The following is a 19,124-nucleotide window of genomic DNA, read 5'->3' as shown; positions in this document are numbered from 1 at the left end:
CTGAATTGAATTACGTGTTACTTACAAAATAGTCATAATTACCCAGACACAACATGTCTCAGAGACTTGTCACATTTTAAAACTGATTATAAAAAATTGAGCGAGCTCTACACTTAAATTGTACACTTTTCACTGCGTATATATTCTTTAATGAAAAATTTTATTACAAGAAAAAAAAAACTATTGACTGTATCTAATTTCATTTCTTCTAAAACAGTTATTTCCTATTATGTTGACATACTCTAGATGTGACATAACCTAGATTTGTAGATTCCCTGCAATGGCATAAATGTTGGCTTGCTTAATTGTGATACCCTAAATTTTAAAAGGTATAAACAAAGATCTCAATCTCAGAGAAATAGTATATCTTTTCCTATCTTCTACTCATAACTCTGTTTATTTTCACTACTTAGAGTATCAGTTTCACTTTTCTGAATACAGTTTAAGTAATAGCATTTAACTTTCAAAATCATAATATACCATTATTACTATGTCTACAGAAAAAAAAAATTCTAGTAAGCCTCTTGAAAGCCCCCAAACAAAGCACTTCATATGAAAGACAATGTATGTAGAAAGTGAGGCACTGATCATAGACAGCCACCAAGGTCCCAGGGTAGAACTAGGTCATTTAATTTTGCAATAGGAATGTTCAAATCTAAAAGCACTCTCAAGCACATAAATAGACTACATAGGACACTAGTTACATCATTTACATCCTAATACATAACAAAGCACCCTAAAACTTTGAAGGCTTAAAACAACATCATGGCACTTATATTCCAAGAAGGCAAGCCCCAATGACAAGAGTTTTAGAGGCTCTGCCTAAGTCAGGTTGGCTAATGTCCTATTGGCTAAAAAAAGTCACATGGTCAATTCCATAGTTTCTGGAGGGTTTAACTATTGGGAGTGAGTCACATAACAATATATACCACATTAATTTCTTGAAAAGTTAAGCCTTGAACTATAGCAAAGTCCCAAAGTTTGATTGAAATGGATAGGAGAGCCTATCAACTGGGCAAAATGGGACATGGCTAGGATGACATGCCAATGATATCTTTGGATTGCAAAGATAATAGCATGGCTGTAATCATGATGTACATATAACCATAGGACAGCTGACTCCCCTAGGCCTTTCTTTCTCCTAGCTTCTCAAGAACTGGTATACAGTCCTAAGGTACACACAGAAATCGAAAGCAGCATATCGTTGAATAAAACAAATCTATACCATTCTAAGGAAAGACATGACATTCCAATATTTCATGAAAGGAATATGTCTTAGAAGCCCGCTCTTAGGTAAAAGTATGCAAAACAAAATTTATATTATTTCCACATTGTTTTCTCCAGGGAAAGGGTGCCTTCTTTTGGCTTCAACTCTCAGGCCCATGAGGATGATTTTGATTTTTTTTTATTTCTCCAGCCTCGAATCCATCACTCCCAACCACCTTACTCCAACCCAGTACCTTGAATAACACGGGGTGTTGCCCCCTCCTAATAATGAGAAACATTTCAGAAAATTGTAAGTAGTGATTTAATAGTTTGTGGATAGTTACTTGGAAGCCCAAGGAGGCCACCATTAAAAAGTACCATTAAATCTAAGAAATGAATAACCAGAAAGAACAAACTGCAAAGACCAGGGGAAGGACTTTCCAGAAGACAATACAGCTGTGCAGAGCCTCAAGTCTGTGCAGCTGGAGCATAATCATAATGAACGAGGGAAGAGGGGAAAAAGATGAGAACGGCACGAGGGGGGCTCTGAATGCAGGAGCAAGGAGTGGGGCATTTATACTGGACATGACTGGAAACCACTGGAGAGTTCTGATAGTGAGAGTAACATAATTTAATTTAATTCTTCAAGGATGGCTCTGGCTGTTGGGTAGAGGACGGATATGAAGAGGACAATAATGGAAGCAGAATTCTGGTTAGAAGCCATTGCAGGGATCCAGGTGACAGACACAGTAGCTTGGACTGGGGTGGAGAGAAGTAGATGGACTTAAAAAAAATTTGGGGGGCAGAGTCAACAAAAGTTGCCGACAAGAGGAATCCAAGTGACTTCTGAGATCTCACTGATGCCATTTGCTGAGAAGGGAGTGGAAAAGAAAATCAGATCTGGGGAAAAATGAAGCATTCTGGTTTGGGTGGGTAATACTGAGATCCTGTTATTACATTTTATTGTCATTTACATGTGGTAATGCCTATGAGACATCAAAAGGTAAATGGCTGCGTATTCACAACCATGTTATGAAATACTTAATTTTTCTATAAGAATGAGATAGAACTTTATGAAAGAACATGGAAAAGGGTCCATCATATTAAGTGAAAAAACCAAGCACAGAAGAAGATACATGGTTTGTAAGGCTTTTTAAGTCCATGTGTACATAAGTGTTACGTTTATCTACATACACGTAAAAATAGACCCAGAAGGCTCTACAACAAATTTGCAACAATGGCTATATTTCCAGAGGAGAATGGAAGGAGGGGTCAAGCGAAAGGAGGTTTTCAAGTGCCTGTTCAGCACGCATTCCCCAACCCCCAGCTCTGCCATTTCTAACCAAAATCCCTCTTGGCCAAGACTCCTATGCCATCCCCAGATTCTTTGTCCAAACCAATTATGACCATTGCATTCCGCTGGCCAGTCCCTAACCCTAGGAATGTAAGCAGATCCCAACACAGCAGTGACTCTCTGGGCAGTTAATCAGCTCCCCCTCACCCTCCAGACTTCCTGGGGGGTCAGTCCTGACCTAGCTCTTCCTAACTGCAAGGGTGACAGTACAGCTCCCAGAGTAGCCCCACTGAAACGTCCCCCAACCAGCCTTGAGGTAAGTGGGCAGCACTCCTTAACCTGCACCCCAACATTCTCTTTACAAATGTTTCTCGCAGGGCGCCTGGGTGGCTCAGTCAGTGAAGTGTCTGCCTTCGGCTCAGGTCATGATCCCAGGACCCTGGGATGGAATTCCACATTGGGGTCCCTGCTCACTGGGGAGTCTGCTTCTCCCTCTACTCTTCCCCCCTGCTCGTGATCTCTCTCTCACTAGCTCTATCTCAAATAAATAAATAAAAATCTTTTTTAAAAAATGTTTGTCACAAAATCACCTCTTCCTAAATACTCTCTATTTCAGTGACACTTTTATATTCTCAAAATTACTGGAGGAGTTCAAGAGGTAGGAACTGGTTCTGGGGTATTTCCTTCAAAAACATACACATATGGTCTGACTCCTACAACGTTGTTATCTGCTATCTATAATATCATAGCATCTAAGCCAAAACTTCTAAATTAATATCCTGTCGTTACACGCATTACATGAAGAGGAAAATATTAGATGAAAGAACACAGTCATTCAGGATATAGAACACTTCAATCCAAAATGCTAACCCAGTAGGAATTTCCGGCATGGTGATGAGGTCAATGGGGTATTTTGAGAACGTGCAACCAAATCATACAGAAATGGTTATCACTGTCATGTTAGAGTTTCAATATGTGATTTTCAAGGTCTGTTCAGAAAGTTGGAAACACAGATACGCGGAGCAGTACACGACCTATCCTTAAAGAAAACATAGTATGAGAATTTTTACCGTAGCCCAGATGAATGTGAAATTTGTTGTATTACAAAGATAAGGTAAGAAAGGGGGTGTGTGTGTTCTATTAAAATGTCTTCCCCTTAGTTTTCTTTGATATTTTTAAAGGAAATGAGTAAAGCAGAAACTATAAATTTTCAAATAAGCATGCTGATTTAGAATGGTCTCCATTCCAAACTTTTAAACTAGTCACAAAGCTCTGGGGGATTCCATGTACTAATCAGGTCATTAATAAGATTTGTGAAGTTCCGAAATACAGGTTTTAAGGCCTCTGCACCATTCACTCGACTAACCTGACTAGCTATCTCTGAAGCTTTTTTGGCATGTTGTATTTCGAGGGTGTCGGTGCCAACTTGCATTCCCTTCCCTTTAATTTTTGACTCCAGGTCTTTCTTGTATTCTTTCTGTAAAAAAAAAAAAAAAAAAAAAAAAGCAACATTTTATAATATTCAGACACTCTGAGGACAAACCTGTATCTGTAATCGATGATACAATAAAATGGATGAACATATTTAAAAAGAAAAAGAAGAAGAAAACACATTTCACTTTGTACTATGAAATGATCACCTAGAACTAAATTTTCTGAACTGCTTAGAACTGTATCACTATTCTTACTGAAGAGGGGTATACGAAACTCTGAAGCTTTTTACTATACGTGGTGAGAATCTTCACTGACACCTGTGTTAGGGCTGGAGGATAGGGAGGCAGGTTTCAATGAGCTGCTGTTGTAGAAAGAAGGCTGACTTGGAGGCCAGAGCACTCAATTGCCATGTGACACTGGGAATGTTTAACGTTTCCGGTTTGCTCATCAGCAAAATGGGGGTAATAATTCCCCCATGCAGGAGCCCTCTGAGGAACAATGAGACAGCATATAACACAGTGCTCAGCACATAGTAGGTGTGCAATAACCGATAGCTTCTTTTGGTCTTTTACTCCTATACTCGTAGGCTAAGGCTGATTTACTGCTGCTCCTGCCGCCATCATGCCACTCAACTGTATCTAGATGGACGCTGTCATTGAGGGTCTAACATAATTTTTCCAAGTATTACTGACAAGTGAGTACAAGATCTAACTCTGAATGTGGACGGCACATGTCACCATAACAGAACGATCTGTACAGAATTACTAACTTAAAAATATGTGATGACAGTATTAGCCAAAGACATCATAGTGGCTTTTAAAGTTTAAATTTATTTAAAGAACACAGATATGGCCAAAGATGATTGTAAATTTTTTTAAAACACATAACAATTTTGAATTGTTTTTTAAAGATTTATTTGTTTATTTATTTATTTATTTATTTATTTATTTATTTATTTGAGATTGAGAGAGAGAGAGCATAAGCAGAGATCAGGGAGAGGGAGAAGCAGGTTCCCTGCTGAGCAGGGAGCCTGATATGGGGCTTGATCCCAGGACCCCAGGATCATGACCTGAGCTGAAAGTAGACACTTAACTGACCAAGCCACCCAGGCGCCCCTTAAATGTTTTATACTTAAAATGCAATTAAACTACCAAAGAAGTTAACTGAACAAATGTGTGAGCCTGAGAACCATACCAGATCATCAGCACATTACACTCATCTGGCCCCAGACACAATGATTAGGGCGGGTGTGGACACAGGACAGAAGTCGATCCAGTGAGATTCAATCCTAGGACCTTAACTGTAACTCTAAGAAACAGAGGCTCACTTCCCATTGGGATTTCTGGCATAGATAGGAGTTATTCTACTGTTAGGAGGAGCCATCACTTGGAGATAACCTCCCAAGCCCGAAGCATTAGAGAAGACAAGAGAACTGAGAAAGAAGGAAGAGATACATCATTTGAACTCCAACCAGAAGGAAACCTGACTCTGGACTTCTCTATTCATAAGCCAAAACATTCCCTTTGTTGTTTCACCCAGTTTGAGTTGGGTTCCTATCATTTGCAGCCTGACTAATAGGGTCACCATCCCCACCATCACCTCAGTTTAGGAACCTATGGGGACACGATTTTAAATTTCTCATTGCTCAATTCAGCTAGATTCTCCTCAAAGCACAGAGCCATTATGTGATACCAAAGTAATGACATTACACAAGGATGAAAGGACTGACAGCACTTCAGAGGCATTTCATTCCTTCCCACAAATTCCATGTAAAGTGAGCAACAGTCCCTCTCACTTCATAAAGAGCTTTATGTGGGCTCATTGAGTAGCAAGGCAAGGGCTGGGGGGCTCTGTTGGGTGGAGAGCAGGAGAGCGTGTGAACCGCACTGCAGTGACAGATGGAGTTCCACTACACATGTTCCCAGTCCAGTGCCTTTCACTTCCTTAAAAACCCAAGTTGAATCTCCTACAGTTATTCTGGTTTATTATATATATTTTTCTCTAAAAGGGGGGAAAGGGTCATTTTTCTCATACCACATGGAAAGGAGATGGTGGACATCTTTTTTTAAAATATTATTGTTATTTTTCTTTAATTCCTTGGCTGGGAAATGACTCCTAGGACATAGCTACTTATCATCATCTTGCACATAGAAGTTATGGAATGTATATAAAACTTTGAGAAAGGTTTACGGACAATGAAGTCAGCTGAAAAGTCATACATTCTCAGTTGCTAAATAAATATACTCACCTCACTAGCCATTTCGGATGCACGTTTGGCTCTTTGAATATCAAGAACGTCGGAGTTAACTTCCATTCCTTTGCCTCTTATTTCATTTTCCAAGTCTTTTTTATATTCTTTCTATGAGACAAGAACATTACAGTTCAAAATTTCCTGGGACACTGTTTAACTGATATACCCTGTCACGTGTTTTCTAGAGACCACAGAAAGGAGAAAATATTTCTAGAGAGGAATAAATCAGGCTCCTGAATACTTATGCTCCTCATTTTCTACAGAGACCCTATTTTCTCTTTTAGTCATGTTTAGAGTGGCTTCCAATTTTATCAGGATTTTCCCTTTCATCCTGTCTTCCAGTATATTTTGGTACCATATTGGTACCATATTTTAAAAAGATGTCTTCCTTTTAAGTGGTGAGGAAGATCTTAGGAATGGATGCTTCTTATTAATTATTTGAAGTATTTCTTTGAAAGCTGTCTATAAAATATGAATCACCGAAGATCATAGTTGAAAAAGAATTGAAAATTACAAAATCAAAAGGATGGATGTAACCAAAGTTTTAAAAATATTCCACTTTATTCAGATTCGTAAAACCAAATAATTTCCTACAGATTGATAATACATAGTTTGAATGTCATCTATTTTAATATTATATTTTAAGTAGATCCAAATGTCTCCACTAATACTTACATATAACTTGGGGTTTTTGTTCTGCTAATGAATTTCTTTTTTTTCCTACTAAATGCATTATGGAAACAGTATATATCTTGATTCAATTCAACTGAGTTGTACTTAAGACTAACTTGCCAGATAAAAGATGAGGTTTCCTTTAATAAGAAGTCATGTTCCAGTAAATTCTAGGGTTCATTTGATGTTATTTTCTCTTTGTCCAGTATAATTAAATTAGCTAGTCCTCTGCTTAACTAATAGCCTACAAGACATCGTAATGACCTGAATGTAATTTTGGAAAGAGCTCTGGAGTCAAATGACCTGGATGAAAGTTGGAATTCTTTCACTTATTCGGTCATGTGACCTTCAAAAGACTTTAAGTAACTGAGCCTTGATTTCCACACGCACAGGCAAAATGAAAATAAAAATACTTACTCTACCAATGTCAAAGGGCAATTGGGGGAATCAAGTGAAATGAAAGTATAAAACAATACTCTGAATATTCTGAACGGCAATATAAATGTAAAAACCATAATAAAGTAAAAAATGCAAAGATAATTGAAAGCTAAATGCATATACTTAGAAAGAAAAGTTATAATTTCATGAAGTCACTGAGAGTTCCTTTTTTAAAATTAGAACTCTCTATAACTGAATTAAAAGATTTTTAATCATAGTCTTATGGGCCTTTTACTATCCTGATGCATACATTCTGAATCAACACATCTAAAATAAGATTCTTTCAAAAAGAGAAATAAAAGAGAAAGTCAATGAATGGCATGTATATTAAAGTCATTTATGGACCTTAAAATAGATTTAACATTGTCATTTGTATGTAAATGATAAAGAGCTCCCCCTTTAAGATTTTCATATAAACAGTGCTTATTTTTTAAAGGGAAGACAATAGTAGGAAGTTGCCATTTGACTAGGCTTCGACTTCAAAAAATTTGAGAGGAACTAGGACTGAGAAAAGGTAGGATAGCAAAAGCACTCTTCCATAAATTATATACCTATTTCAGCCCAACATACATTACAACGGCGAAGCACATTAAATTTCTAAAAGCAGTTAAACAGTAAAGGCCAGGTGGCATTCAGTTATTAACGAAGTTCGTGTGCAGAATTGTACTCGAACTTATTTTACTGATTTAAGATATTTCTTTCAGGAACAGTTTTCTTCAGTTCAAAATTCAGGGTGAAGCGGCGTTCTCTAATATTTCCCCTTAATGTAAAGAGACTCTATTTAAGCAGGGAGGTGGAAGAGCTCCGAGTTACTTTTCAGCCATTAAAAAACAAAAACAGGGGCGCCTGGGTGGCACAGCGGTTAAGTGTCTGCCTTCGGCTCAGGGCGTGATCCCGGCGTTATGGGATCGAGCCCCACGTCAGGCTCCTCCGCTGTGAGCCTGCTTCTTCCTCTCCCACTCCCCCTGCTTGTGTTCCCTCTCTCGCTGGCTGTCTCTATCTCTGTCAAATAAGTAAATAAAATCTTTAAAAAAAAAAACAAAAACAAAAAGAAACTTTTAAAGGGATGGACCATGAGTATGATATTTTTAATTGTTAGGTTTGAAGACCTTAATGTTCAACAGATGTAATACATTAGTTGTGAGCTGAAATGCACCAATTTGGGGGGGAGGGGAGGGGGATCCTGCTGAGAGTAAAATGAAAAATCAACATGTGTTCCTATGTCTCTATGCTAAATATTTACCCCCCTTCGAACACAATCCACTCACAAATAATGTGTCATTTATCCAAACCTTCACATTTGAGGCTCTCATTTCTGATATCAGATGTTCTGAGAATGCTGCAGAAAGGAGAGGAGTTGCAGAAAAAGCTGGTTCTAAAATGCATTTTTAAATAACTAAATTTGAAAGAATTAAGTTTGCCTCATCCATATTCAAAATTTAAAAAAAAAACTGTTATAAAACTATTTATAGAGCTGTTGAGATACAAACACAAAATCAGAAAATTTTTAAGTTTTTCCAGAAATTCTAGGTGATTTCTTCCCCCAACTTTAAATGGAAATATTAACACACACTTTCCTGTTTTTAATGAAAATGAAAAACTCTGTTAATAAAGGTCAAAGTGGGAGAAAGAAGAATGGATTAACATCTCAAACAGTTAGTAGGGAATTTGGAATAAATATTTCCTGGGTTATTTCTTTAGTTTTCTTTCACAATATTTAATAGTAAATCGCAAGATCCTACCTCTTTCAGAAGGTTGGTGATGTACTTTACATGTAAAAATTCTGGAGTCTTGTCTAAATCCAGTGATGACCTTCCTTTAATCTCCTTCTCAAAATCTTCTCTGTAAACTTTCTGTTAAATAAGACCACATAATTTGAAATTTAGAAAACACGAGCCACTGTTGGAAAGGTATTAAAACAAGAGTTCCCAGAACAAAACCGAGGTTTGCCTTACATAATTCTACCACCTTGGAGTCTTCATAGCCACAAGAAAATCACTCCAACTTGACCATAAATTTTAGAATTCTACCAAACAAAAGCAAAATCAAGTACCAGCTGCCTGTGGGAAAGCACTCAGAGGGGTGAGGCTGCTTAACACCTTACTAGTCTGTCATTGTTTGATGCCAGACCAATTGGAGAAGAAAGCCAGTAAAGTTGGTTATTTGAGAATCACCGGACTGGTTCGTTCTAAAGGGAGTGGATCCAGCCACCGGAAAACAATCTGGCTGCATAGAAGGCCATTCAAAGCACAGCAGCATAAATGTTGATATTCTCATCACCCCTTTCACTGTTAGCCTTTTGTGAACGTGGCAAAGACCATCTCTAAAATGTAATGGAGGCTGAAATACATTTTCCTTTAATGATTTGGGCACTGAGACTATTTCTCTATCATCTGTGAATTAAGTTACACTGGGAGGAGTCTTATCTTCCACCTGATAAATTGTTCTCTAGGTAGGAGTTCACAACAAGGAACGGAAAGGGGAATGCAGACAGTGATTGTAGTGGGCAGACGTTCATACCCTCACCTGCCCTTTTGACATTCTCGGCCACCCTTTGGCTAAGATTCCCTCAATTCCAACATTGGAACTATGGATTTGAAAACCAATGGTTACTCGCACTTTAGGACTGTAGAAACAGTCCTTCTAAATGACAAAGATCTCCATGCATGTAAAATATTTACCAGAAGCACAAAAGCCTATATATTACCAGCTAAGTATTTTATTCAAATTGCATCACAAAGATGACAAAAATAAATTCTGCATGAGATTGTTATTAATGCAAAACGAAAGGCCATTCCCAGGTTCATAATATATGAATTACAAAGATAAGTAATTGTATAAAGAAATTCTCCCAAACCATGAGGGATGAAAAGAGAGGCTTGTTGTCGTCTCTCCTACATTTACACATGCAACTATTTAAAAATGATCTATGGAGTCACACACACACACACACACACACACACACACACAAAAGGTCACACAGATGTCCTGGAAAAACCAAAATTTAACAAAGTGATTAAGAAGTTGCACTGAGAACATTCCAAGTTAGAGGAACTATAGATATTCCCAAAGAACAATGAGAAATCGCCCTCTTCTTTATGTGGAACTAATTGAAATTACATGGTTATAAGGCTGAATCTAGGGCATTTCCAGGCCAAAAATATCTTTTTTAGGGGCACCTGGGTGGCTTAGTCATTAAGCGTCTGCCTTGGGCTCAGGGCGTGATCCCGGCGTTATGGGATCGAGCCCCACATCAGGCTCTTCTGCTATGAGCCTGCTTCTTCCTCTCCCACTCCCCCTGCTTGTGTTCCCTCTCTCGCTGGCTGTCTCTATCTCTGTCAAATAAATAAATAAAATCTTAAAAAATATATATATATATCTTTTTTTAAAAAAGCAAAAATAGAAATTTGGGTATATTTATTTATTTCAGATAATTCACTTCAAAAAGCCCTTCTCCTCTGAAAAACATTTTACTGAAATAAGTCATTAAGGAAAGTTGATTATGACTGGAACTGGCCAATACATGACTAAGGGGAAAAAAAACCTTCGGTATGCTTTTTATGAAACAGAAGACAAAGAACTTTTCAAAGCCAGATTTAAAGATTTCTTCTAGAAAACACACTGATTAAACCTATATCTGGCATTCGAAGAAAAGTGAGAGAAGCATAATTATAGGCTATCACAGAAACATGAGTGACCAGCCCCGACATCATGAACACTCTGCTTTACCCAGAGAAGGCTTAAGATGCTCCTTGTCAAGCTTCCCTCTTAGGAATAAGAACAATCTAGAAGCCAGATGGTTCCCTTTGGGTCCACTTCATTGATCCTCTATTTATAGCCTTTTTTTTTTTTAAGATTTTATTTATTTATTTATTTGATAGAGAGAGAGAGAGCCAGCGAGAGAGGGAACACAGGCAGGGGGAGTGGGAGAGGAAGAAGCAGGCTCCCAGCAGAGGAGCCTGATGTGGGGCTCGATCCCAGGACTCTGGGATCACACCCTGAGCCGAAGGCAGACGCTTAACAACTGAGCCACCCAGGCGCCCCACATCGATCCTCTATTTAAAGGTATCTTTCACATCAACTTTGGTCTAACAAAGATTTTTAGATATTTTATGTTTCTAGTCTTCGGAGTATAAATTTGGTCCCAAGATATTTTCTATTGAAAGATTTCTCTCTCCTCAAGCCCTGCTGAGCAGACTTATAAATGCTGAGCCTAAAAATCTAATAGCCACTGGCTATAATTAAAGGGAAAACATGTCTCAGGCTCTGCAAAGGATAATTTCCCCCTAGCGACAACACCAGAAATCAGAATAGCAAAAATTGAAAGCCAGTATTAACAAAAGGCCCACGTAGCCCCGAGTAAGTCAATTCCATAGCATATAATAAAAGTATTACTAAAGCTGTTTGCACCTGGTGTCAAACAGCCAACCAGAAGGAATTGATCAGTTCATTTGACTGAATTGGGGTTTGTTTTTGTTTTTGTTTTCGGTTGTTAATACTTTATTTTCTTTTGTGCTATGTAACCATAGCAATGGTAAAAGCGAAACACTAGTTATCAGATTTCCAAGATCGGCACAAGGAAACATGCCTACGTAGAAACAATAGCACTTTTTCTGTCTCTGTCATCTGTAGCATGAAATTTGTACTTAGGGAATCTTTCTCTTTCGAAGGTCCATCCCCAATAGAAAAAAAAAAAAAAATCAACTGACCATTTCATGTAAAGAAAAACAACTTGGTTTACTTTGCCCATGACTCCCTGAGAAGCAGATTATCTATATATTTTGTTGTTGCTGTTTTTCAATCCATCTGGTTTTTATGACTTTAAGTTAGAGGACTACTGTTTTCTTCAATGAGTCCATGTTTCTCGAAGGATGGTCACGGGACCACCGACATCAGAAGCTTCTGGGATCTTGCTATATACGATTCCCAGCCTCCACTGGCAGACTCACGAAGGACCTCTTGAGGAAGCAGCATGGGGATGTGCCTTCCCGAGAGGTGCCTTCCCTGAGACTTGTCCACAGAGGGTTTAAGTACTATAGCCACAGGGAGAAAGAAGGGGAGGGAGAAGGGGGTCTTCAGAAGAAAAAGTACAGAGAAGATCAAAGAGAGGAAAACAGGGGAACATTTCCCTCTGTGAGTAAGATGTGAAGATGTAGCTCAAACACGCAAATAACAATAGCCTGGGGCTGACGGAAAGAGCAAGAAAGCCCCGTCTGACAGTGCTGGTCTTCTCCTTAAAGGACGAGGCATGACTATCAGTGACAGCTGGGGGAACAGGAGGAGAGCGGGTTGAGAACTACACAGGCCACAGGCTCTGGCGGCTGACCCCGGAGGCTCAACCCAGAGGTTGCCTTCCAGCTTCCCTACCTGGTAACAGTGCAGTACTTTATATATTATTCCCGAAATGGAGAAAAGGTGATAATGGACGGAATGTCTGTGTCACCCCAAAATTTATATGTGGAAACTCCAGGCTACCCTCAATGTGATGGATGCATTTGGAGGTGGGGCCTTTGGAAAGCGATTAGGATAGATGAGGTCATGAGGGTGGAGCCCTCATGATGGGGTCAGTGCCCCAAACACTTTAGGAGAAAGCTTCCTTCCTCTCTCTGCTCTCCGCCACGTGAGGACACAGCGAGAAGGCACCCTGAAGACGGTCTCACCAGAACCCTGACCTGCTGGCACTCTGAGCTCAGACTTCCAGGCCTCCAGAACTATAAGAAATCAATTTCTGTTGTTTAAGCTGCCCAGTCTGTTGTACTTGGGTAACAGCAGCCCAAACTAAGACAAAGGTAGTCCCGCAAGTTATCCCATTAAATGTAGGTTGTTGTCGGGCTTCTGAACTATTTCAGAATTTACCTCTCTTCCAATTCAGTTCAAACAGACAGCTAATTTCATCAAAATATTCACCTATTTCTTGATCAAACTCCTCTCAATTGGCTTAAGAAGCTATGAGATATGAAAAATAGAAGTAATTATCTTCTCCTTTCTTGCTTGGAGAAAAAATTAAACAACTTGAACAATTCAACAAGCCCTGGTAATGTCTGAGTGCCATTTCCCTGAGAAGATGAATTATAAACACATAGCAGCATAAATAGCAACAAAGAGCACATACACTGTTTACAAAATTCCTATGACAGTTTCATTGTCCAGAAGTTATCATTTCTCCCTGTTTTGGTGGTGTTACTGGAGAAGAGAAAAGATGGTGCCCACAGAGCACACTTGGCGTGGGGCCGTAATCGGCTGATACTGCTGTCCGCTATTTCTGTCCCTTTGAAGTAATAACTTGGTGTACCCACAGAATCTGGATGTTGGCTGCAGAGAAAACCTTCTGTGTCTGGTGTCTGGTCCCAAAAAATGTAGGGAAAAAAAGAACAGAAGAAATTTCACTAGGACAGAGCAAAACCATTTGGGGAATATCTGGATGTGATTCAGCTTCATTTTCAGTAGAACGCGAAGTACATATGCACAAAAAATTCTTAATTGCTCTCTTCTCTTGATATTTTAAAACTTCCATGTCACTGTTTGGTTTGGGGGGGGTGGACCATGGCGGGGGGATCAACTAAATAAGGAAACAGAGAAAAGAGAATCTCTCATGATTTGATGAGGACCTAAAACATTGGCATTTACTGGATCTGTAATTTCAGGTAAGACTATTAATTTCAGGGGATGATTATCAATCTAGGGATATACCCACCTGGCATCATTACCTTGAGGGGATTAAATGAGCTGACATATATAAAGCTTTTAGCAAACTGCTTAGCACAGAGTATTTAATACATGTTAGTTCTATTGTCACTGAAATATAAAAGGTGAATAAAGCAACCAGCTCTTCATTTTCTTTTCATTTTCTTTCTACTCATCATAGTTTTACATGGACACAACCTGAAAGTGTCAACTTTACAATCATAGAATATGAAAGGGCAGTTAAGAGCTCACGTGGCCTGATAATTGTGTTTGCCAAATGAGAAAAACGAAGGGACACAGAATCTCAATGACCCAGACAAGATGCTGGATCTAGGGTGGGGATTCCTGGGCAGTGTGCTTTCTTCTAGACCCACTCAACATTCTGAATTACTTTACTAGTTCCTTTCAAATGATAAAACATCAAAAATGCATCAAACAGTTGACAACAGGGGCACCTGGCTGGCTCAGTTGGGAGAGCATATGAATCCTGATCTCAAGGTCGTGAGTTTGAGCCCCGTGTTGGGTGTAGAGATTACTTAAAAATAAACAAACTTAAAAAAAAAAAAAAACACAGTTGATAACAAATCAAAGGGACTCACCTCACTCTGCATCTTCTGAGCCTCCTTTGAAGCTTGATATGAGGGTGTCTCAACAAATTCAAGCATCGATTTCCCCTTATTTTTTTCGTACTCTTCTTTGTATTTAACCTTCATTGAAAAAAAGCATAAAAAGCACATAAAGCTCACAAGCCCTTATACAAATAGAGCAAAGTAAAATAAACATGCCCAAGTTAATCATCCTAGTTTCTAAAATCATATTTTATTCTGGCCATTGGGGTTGGTCACTGGGTTCCCTGTGGTAAATGACATGCAAAGAAAGTCAACAGGTGATATATAAAAATATTTAAGGGATAAAAATAATTTAGAACTACTAAATAATGTAGTTCTGGGACTTGGATGAAGTATTTAAATAGCTGGGATATATAGATATATCTCATATTTGGGGTTAGTATGTATCACTCGTGGAATACACATATATACATACAGACAGAGACAGAGAAAGAGAGAGATCCCTGTGATGGCTTCGAATCATGAACAAGGAAGAAAACATAGGTGTGATTCTCTTTCTATCAAAGGGAAGACAACGTTCTCTGGGACTGCTGACTTCTTCCAGAGATATTGGGTAACACACACACACAGAGCTTTTATATGATTGCTTTCAGTTTCATCCTACATTAGTTAATAATATCATACCATGAATTATTTATTTCAATTACAACCAACTTCCATCTTATTTTAGTTTATAAAATGATCGATATTTTCTACCTCCTAATAACAGAAACTAGAATTATATGTAAGCTGTCAGAGTGATCGGCTTTTTCTTAGCAATATACCTTTTAAAATTAAATTCACAGAAAAGTTTTGATCATGATTCATTTCATTCAGAAGTATATTTTCATTAAAGTTCTTATATGTAAATAATTCTTTTGAAATTGTTTCTTAAATTGTGTAATAATAGCAGTTTTAATGATTAAATACAAAAGCAGTTTTTCAATACTTAGAACTTTGTGGTAACAGGAAACGTAACAGGTTTTTAAATTCCTATTTGTAGGCCTATTTTTGTTTCAGAGAAGTATGATAAAGTGATCAGTGAAAGTGTTTGAAGTATAGTAACATACTAGGATATGTAATAACATATGCTAGGATAAACCTTTGTGGGAAAAATTAAATAAAAATAAGAATATGAAGAGAAAAAAATGCACATTTCTAAACCTTAAAGGAGAGCCAATTTGTTTAGTTTTTAAATGAAGTTGGGTATCAAATCATTAAGGAATTTATGTTCCACAGGATATATCTAATAGAGTGATGTAAAATTATATCTTAATAGATGCTGGAATGACATCTTTTGCAACTACTGAAACTCAGAATAAAGAAAATGTATAGGTAACACCTTTAAAGTGCGCAGGGAAGATTTTTTTTTTAATTTCTTTCAGGGAATGCATAGAATTTTATAGTTCAAAGAAATCTTAATGTAAGATAGTTTTTAAAAACAACTTCTAATTGATCTGAGAAATTCTAATAAACTTTGCACCTGGAAACTTAATTTTACAGCTCAAGATGACAAATTAGCACACTATAAAAACTGAAATCATCATGAGATTTGATCATTGTTTAATTAATTGATCTATCATAAGTTTAAAATTGTGTGAAGTAACTTATTTTATGAAATGCTTTTATACTGAAGCATGGTTCTAGCTTTCCCAGCCCGGTAATATAGAGAGAGTAGTGTCTGAGATTTTCCGAAGGGACATTCAGTTTCTCAGGAGGTACGTTCTGTTCAGCAGCTGCACCTTCTGGGTGGAGGTGCGTGGCAGTGAGGGGTTAAGGGGTCCAGACAGGGAGGGCGCAGACCTGACTCTGGAGCGTGGCATTGCCTTTATGGTGCAGGTGTTCGGCAGCATCCGCGTCAAAATGATACATTCCTTTGTTTTCCTCAAAAAGCTTCCTATACTCTCGCTAAAATAGAGAACATGAACATAAATTCAGAATAAAAGAGACCAATTAGAACAACCAATACTTAGGAATGCAAACTGAAAAATACAAGCCAACAAGAGCTGCAAAGCTATCAAGTCCCATTGCAGTGGGCTGCTCTTGGAGATTTCCAGCACTGAGGGAAACGGGCAATGCAGGACAGACCAGCAGCTCTAGGTGGTCCATGTCAGGCACCCCACAGAAGCAGGGGACCATTAGCTGTCAACACAATGAAAAAGACGCTGGGGAGCAGCAACGGAAAAGCCAGTGATAGGACTCATGTGTACAAGCAAGGTGGGCAAAATAAAGGCAATTTTTCCAGAGCTTATCCTGGAACAGAAATGTATTTGATAGCATCTACAAGAAGAGAAGGAAAGAAAAGAAGAAAGAACAGAGCAAAGGAAAGCTCGAGGCAGGAAAGGAAAGAAGTTGTACACGAGGGCTCAGCCTTGAGGAAGACTGACGGGTCATAAGGAAAATAAGAGAGTGAGAAATAATTCAACTAATTTTCCTAAAAAGAGAGGGTAGGAGGTACCTGGGAGAGAAACAGAGGAGTCTGAGTATAGTCCGTTGAATTTTTAAGGTGAAGAAATTGGATTAAGACTACTATTTAGAGTCACAGACAAAGTGGTGGATTTAGAAGAAACGCCAAATCTGGCAACCATCGGCCACCAAATACAACAGGCCGCGATGAAACAAAAATTGCTTTGTAATTTCTCTCGTTGGAGACCTGACACTTCATTATTGCACCCTATTTGGAAAAGACTTCTAGAGTTAAATGGTAACTCTCAAAGACTCAAGGCTACAGAGACTTCAGCTAAAGCTGGTTGCTCGTTCGGCAGTGAGGATTTCAGGGAAAAAGGCAATGTTGTGTAGGATGTAGGGAGAGGTAAGCCGCATTTGAAAGGGAGCAGAACAGAGTTGACATTCAGGTCTTAGCAGATGCTCCAGGGATCTGAGAGTGAACAGAAGAGGCCAGAGCCAGGGATGGGAAGGATGGAAGGATGCACACGAGAATTGCTGTTCCATGGAGACACAGCGACAGTCCCCAAAGGCGCTTCCAAGCAATTAGAGCACTAAGATGTGTATCCCCCAAACTCTAGCCAGAATAATGTGACAGAGTAGAACACCCCAGGAAACTCATGAAAATGTTCCCATGGTACATCTTGACTGAAGAGAACAAGCTCTAAATTTTGGCTCCTCTGCTAATTAAAAAATATATATATACTGGAGACTTTATAATTTCCTTACAAGTTAGTTTATAATACATAAATAAAATAATCATGAATTGAATGTAACAGGCTAGAATATACTCCATACCAAGTTAAAATCCAGAACTAGTAAAGCCTAGGATATTATGCCTGCTATAATGGATATAGACTAAGGAAAGGTCAATACTGTCCCCCATGATCTATTTTAGCAACAGAGAACTTCAGAAACTACTATTTAAAAAACAAAAAACAAACAAAACCTGTTTGAAGGAAGATCTGCAAAAGAATTTTCAAGACTTGCTGTTCCTTATGCAATAGTCTCTGTTGCCTCCTAGTGGGAATGACCAGAGTAACATGCAATACGTATTTTTCATTTATGCAAAGTTATAAAAGAAATTGAAATCTACTACAGCTCTGTTTTCCAGGGGGATATGGTCCTTCAAAACTTTAATTAGTACAGCTGTTCAAACTTAAAAGGATTAATTTTGCTCGACACACTATGTGTTAAAAAAAAAAAAAGGTGATTTATACCAAAGACATTTAGAGGTCTTTTAAAAACAGCCATTTATAACCAACTGACAACTAATTTTGGCAGAATGTCTGTTTATTAAGCACTTTCTTATTCAATCTTTTGTGAAAATTAAGTTGCCTTTATAAATCAGCAAAATTCCAATTCTCTCCACATTAAAATTTAAAAGAGGGCAATTCTAATGTACGATAAATTTCAGCCAATGTATTATCATACAACATTAATAAACAGATACCTCAGTGTAACACATTTGAGTCTTAAACTTTCCCTCCCATGAAGTAATTATTCAGTCACAATTTTTCTATGGAGGAAAAAAAATCAATAAGCTAGGCGAAAACACCACCTGAATGAAGATTTAAACTTTAAAAATGGTATATACGATAAATGTAATATTTGCTGAGTTTCTCTGCTAAAGCAGTGATAGAAACAATTTATATTAAGCTATGATTTTTTTCACCATATAAAAGAAGGGTCAATATTCTTGAAGAAAATATTGCCTAGGACTGGCCTGTATTCTTCAGCTACCAAATTTTTTAATTACCGCCATGATATTTTTATAGTTTTATTTGCACACAAGTCCTCATGTCCTCAGGAAATTTAGCTCGAGGACGGATGGAGAATAGTCAAGGGCAGATGCCACTCCATGATCAAAATAAGGCTGGCAAAGACTAAACGTGAAGAAAGCAGCAGGCTCAGAGAATAGAAACATACCGACTTCTAGAAACTTCCCTATGAATCATGGGAAAATGTGAATTTGAAAGAGACACTCAAGGAGCGGAGAAATGTGTGCAGAGGTGGGGGGGATGAGCCTTGAAACGGCAGGAAGCATGAACGAAGTGTGCCAGACCTGAGCCTATCTCTGCACCTGAGAACC

The 19,124-nt window shown here is 38.2% G+C and overlaps 1 protein-coding gene across 4 annotated transcripts in view; it reads right to left on the bottom strand.

Moving 5' to 3' along the window:
* Positions 1-19,124, bottom strand: part of NEBL (nebulette) — a 336,315-nt gene that overhangs the window by 49,597 nt on the left and 267,594 nt on the right. For 2 of the 4 annotated variants that reach the window (XM_045787423.2, XM_087857636.1), the window contains exons 10-14: positions 16,391-16,495; positions 14,579-14,686; positions 9,038-9,148; positions 6,183-6,293; positions 3,867-3,977 (exon numbers count right to left, since the gene is read on the bottom strand). The exons of the other annotated variants lie outside the window; for them this stretch is intronic. In XM_045787423.2, the coding sequence (XP_045643379.2) occupies positions 3,867-3,977; positions 6,183-6,293; positions 9,038-9,148; positions 14,579-14,686; positions 16,391-16,495 (546 nt within the window). The remainder of the gene's footprint in view (positions 1-3,866; positions 3,978-6,182; positions 6,294-9,037; positions 9,149-14,578; positions 14,687-16,390; positions 16,496-19,124) is intronic. 4 annotated transcript variants of the gene reach the window in all.

This window comes from Ursus americanus, chromosome 31 (genome assembly GCF_024610735.1).
Source record: "Ursus americanus isolate L20-20 chromosome 31, mUrsAme1.1.p, whole genome shotgun sequence".
NCBI classification, from domain to species: Eukaryota; Metazoa; Chordata; class Mammalia; order Carnivora; family Ursidae; genus Ursus; species Ursus americanus.
This window is presented reverse-complemented; position numbering and strand designations above follow the sequence as displayed.